Source organism: Populus euphratica, unplaced genomic scaffold (assembly GCF_000495115.2).
Source record: "Populus euphratica unplaced genomic scaffold, PopEup_1.0 scaffold87.1, whole genome shotgun sequence".
NCBI classification, from domain to species: Eukaryota; Viridiplantae; Streptophyta; class Magnoliopsida; order Malpighiales; family Salicaceae; genus Populus; species Populus euphratica.
In genome coordinates, this window is record NW_011499900.1 from 190,178 (window position 1) to 194,562 (window position 4,385).

Sequence of the window (4,385 nt, forward strand, 5' to 3'; positions counted from 1 at the left end):
AAATTTGGTGCCACCTACCTTGCCCTTGTCTTTTGCATGGATGTTTGCCTATAAATAGGCAATGCATCCAAGCATTATAGACACACCACAAGAGAGAAAGAAGAGAGGGTGAGGAGAGAATAATCCCACAAAATTGTGAGGTATTTGTGAGATAGTAAGTGAGGTGTTTTCTCCTAATAATAGAGAGTTTTTGTTGTTCTCCTATTATTAGAGAGAAGTTGTATTCCCACATTACTTAGTAAAATCCTTCTATACTTGCCCGTGGACGTAGCCAAATTGGGTGAACCACGTAAATTCTTGTGTGTCGTTTCTCATTTTAACTTATCCCTTACCTTTTGTCTTGTCGGGTTTGCATGCCAGCATCCTAACAGCTGCTACAACACCACCAACCGCACCAACTCATCATCTTGCATATAAAATCTACAGAACAAGGAAAAAGAAGTGCAGAAAACTAGAAGAAAGAAAGAGAAACAAAGATTGTAGAGGAGGAAACTTAGAAGAAGAATGCCAACAGAGGATAAATGGAGGGAGCTGAAGTAAATGGCAGCACTGATCAACTAGCCAACAGGCCCTCAAACCTCGCGGTTTTCCTTTTGTTCCCAGGTTTATTCTCTTCACCTCCCGCACTGTGAACATGTTTTATACTTTGAGTCTACACTGTTTAAGTGAAATTTAATTTACTTGAACAGTAATGTGTGTTTTTTGCATGGTTTACCTGTTCAAGTGAAACTTAATTCATTTGAACAGTAATGTGGGCTCTTTGCATGCATTTTGCACAGCATCCATAAAGGAATAATTACCCGGTCACTATGTGTACAGTACCGACTAATTAATGATTGGGGTACTGCACAGTAAATAGTACCGAGATATTATATAGTGAACAGTACCAATCCATGATTGTTTCGGGCTGGGCTAAGTATAGCCCTGTAAAAAGGGGGCTCATTTTATGTTAGGCTGATTTCAGCCCAGTTTCTTTTTGGGTCAGGTCTGACCCGTTCGAACAAAAACTTCTTCAAAAATATTTCAAAAAAAATATATGATTTCTCGTAATTTTATTACTGTGTTTTAATCAATGTTGGTTTGTATTTTTATACTAAAAAGATACAAATTTGGTATGAAAATACCTGGTTTTTTGTCGAGACATCAAAAAAATATAAAAATAAAAAATGTTTTGTTTTCATGCATACGGTCAATACCCTAACATGTTTTTTTTAATGTTTTTTTCATAAAAAAAATATTTGAAGTTTCAAAATATATTTTCGCATGAATTTCTTAAACACAACAAAAATTATTTTCTTGCATTTTTGGATTTTACAACATGTTTGTAAATTCCAAAGGGTGTTGGCCAATATTCCAAAAATATAAAAATCTTATTTTTGGAGAATTCATCTATATTCATTATTAATGTTTGGATAAAGAAATTCCAGATAGGTAAATATCTAAAATATTATTAGGAATAATTTGTTATTATTTACTACAAATATTTGGATAAAGAAACCCCAAAGGGGTAAATATCCAACATTTATTAGGAATAATTTGTTATTATTCACTACAAATATTTGGATAAAGAAACCCCAAAAGGATAAATATTCAAAATATTATTGGGAATAATTGTCCACTGTAAATATTCAGATAAAGAAACTCCAGGTGGTTAATGTAAAAAATATTTTTTTAGGAGTAATTCTAAATTTATTTCAAAACAAACATAAGCTTCAAGAGATCTGCAACGTTTCTTTTTGCCACTCTATCGACATATCTAAATGTATGATCTGTATTAGTCAAGGGTTTTTTTCCTTAAACTTTGGACCCAAGTTTCGTTCATTAGAGCAGACTTATCTTAGGAAACTAATGAGATTCGAGAACACTAACACCATAGCAACTATAGGACAAACTAAACACCAAGCAGCTTATCTTAGGTTGGGCGTATTAGGAGTGCTAAAACCTTTTCTTTACACAACTAGTCTCTTATTTTAGAATCTCTGAAAGACTAGTTAGATTTTTTAATAACTATAATATTAGATGTTGATTTTCTTTTCACAGAACAAAAACCCTTATATATTTTCAAACTATAAAAAAGGATCGCTGGAATGTCGAGCTCGTGAGAGGATAAAATACAGTTTACAAGTCATATATTAATCCTGTACGAGATCTTGTTTTTCTATAAATTATGATCTCAGATTGTACAGCCTGAGAATGTGGACAGTATCAGGTAGGGCTAAACTTTTTGGAATTGTATTGGGATTAAGTGCGGGGATGCTTTTCACCTTTTACATAGGTCCAAGAATTAATACATGGTCAACATATTTGGACCTTTTGCACCTTGAAAAGCTGCAAAATAACAAGAGGTGGTGCTGCCTTGAAAGGTTGGCGTCCAGTTTTTGGCAGTCTTGTATGCCTTGGGCCGCTGCATGTGTAGCTCGTTGTGGTTGATTATTCAGGTGATCACTTGACACAAATTCTTTCCCCCTTTTCTTGGACAATAACATTTGTAATCCCACAATTTTTCTGTTTTCTTTTCTTTTTCTTTGCTGATATATTGTCCCTCACTTCGGAGATTTGATGTACAAAACAGAGATTTTCTTGAGATATAAAATACGAAAAATGATTTTGAAATATGTTTTGTACTAAAATCTCTTATAAATATGTCCAAACATATAAAGTGTCTTATTGTTGTTTTTTTAATTATTTTTTACTTGAAAAAATATTAAATTAATATTTTTTTAATAATTTTGATGCATAAATATAAAAAATAAAAAAATATTTAAAAAATATTATTTTCATATTTTTATAATTAAAAAAATACTTTGAAAAAATATTATACATTGTATTACCAAACATACAAAATATTTACCCCATGAATAATAAAAAATACAATTTCTTAGAACTACAATGGTCAATTATTAAATACTATTTTCGCTAGGGTTGCTTGATTATTCTGACAAATATCCTTGAAATACTTATTAGGAGTTATAAGAATTTAATATATGATCCGTAAAATATATTAATAAATTAAAATGGATGTGAAATTCGTAGTTTTTTTAGGGTTTATCGGATCTGTGCGTTCTTATCGAAGAAGGAAAGAAAAAGGTCACATAAATTAAGCTGGTCAGTACCATTCGAGAGTAATTCTGAGTGATAAATCGATCATGATCATCTTGGATATATACGAACTTTTCTCTTCCTAGTCATCGATCCATGCATGCCTATATGCAAAGAAATGAAGTCAAGGCCACTTCCTTTCAAAAGAGCACGTGCATTGCAGCTCTCTCCTGTCCATCGAATTAAAGAATAACTAATTCGTTCTGTCAATCACTGTACGTACGATGGCCTTCAGTGTGGCTTGCAAGTTAGGTTTGGAACATCAATGTCTGAAAACATATATGGGAGACAGGACGTACTTAATCAACCGAGCATAGAATAAATGCAATGGTCACCTCATTGGTGACTCATTTTTTCCGCGGACAGGTCGCATGTGGATATCATGCAGCTTGGTTGGGTACAATTAACTTAATTAATTTGGTTATTTCTGCTTTGATTTTCAGATGATAAATTAATGTTGGATGATTGTTTTGAACAGCAATATTTGATTGATGAGGAAGGTATGAACACAGACTAAACCAAGAGGTTTGATGCTCCAAACTAGAATATAGTAGCTTAAGAGATACAAAATACAAAAGACATGGTTATGGTTTACAAATTAAGATTCCACCATGATATGCATGAAGAGAGAACTATATCACGAGTACTCACGACGGACGTACTAGAACAGTGTATGATCAACCATTTTCAGTCCAGAATGCTGAGAAAGAATGACCTGTGAACACCCTTTTATGCATCATAAACTAGAAAGTGCATGAAACATCTACTGCATTAGCTTTCGTAGTGGCTCGTGGTGATAAACAAGAACGTTTCCTTTCTGTTCTTCCTTTCTTTTCTGCTGCAAAGCACATTAAGGATTCGGTTAATTTTCAGCGACCACCACCACCTCCTCCAAACCCACCACCTCCACCAGCGCCACCTAGTCCACCACCAACACCACCACCAGCTCCAAACCCTCCTCCAACACCTCCACCAACACCACCTCCTCCCCCGAATCCTCCACCACCACCTGCACCAGCTCCTCCACCAGCTCCACCTCCACCTCCAATCCCACCACCACCACCAAGCCCTCCACCGGCTCCACCACCAAGCCCTCCACCGGCTCCACCTCCACCTCCACCTCCAAGCCCACCACCACCACCTAGCCCTCCACCAGCTCCACTGCCCCCACCAAGACCTCCACCATGTCCACCACCTAGACCACCTCCAGCACCTCCTCCTAGTCCACCGCCACCTCCTAGACCGCCACCAGCTCCACCGCCCCCACCAAGACCTCCACCGTGTAC

General features: G+C 36.0%; 1 protein-coding gene across 1 annotated transcript in view; it reads right to left on the reverse strand.

Moving 5' to 3' along the window:
- Window positions 1-4,160: 4,160 nt before the first annotated feature.
- Window positions 4,161-4,385, reverse strand: part of LOC105132740 (glycine-rich cell wall structural protein-like) — a gene marked incomplete at its 3' end in the record, with an annotated part of 1,235 nt that continues 1,010 nt past the window's right edge. The window contains exon 2 of the mRNA XM_011036411.1: window positions 4,161-4,372. Within this exon, the coding sequence (XP_011034713.1) occupies window positions 4,161-4,372 (212 nt within the window). The remainder of the gene's footprint in view (window positions 4,373-4,385) is intronic.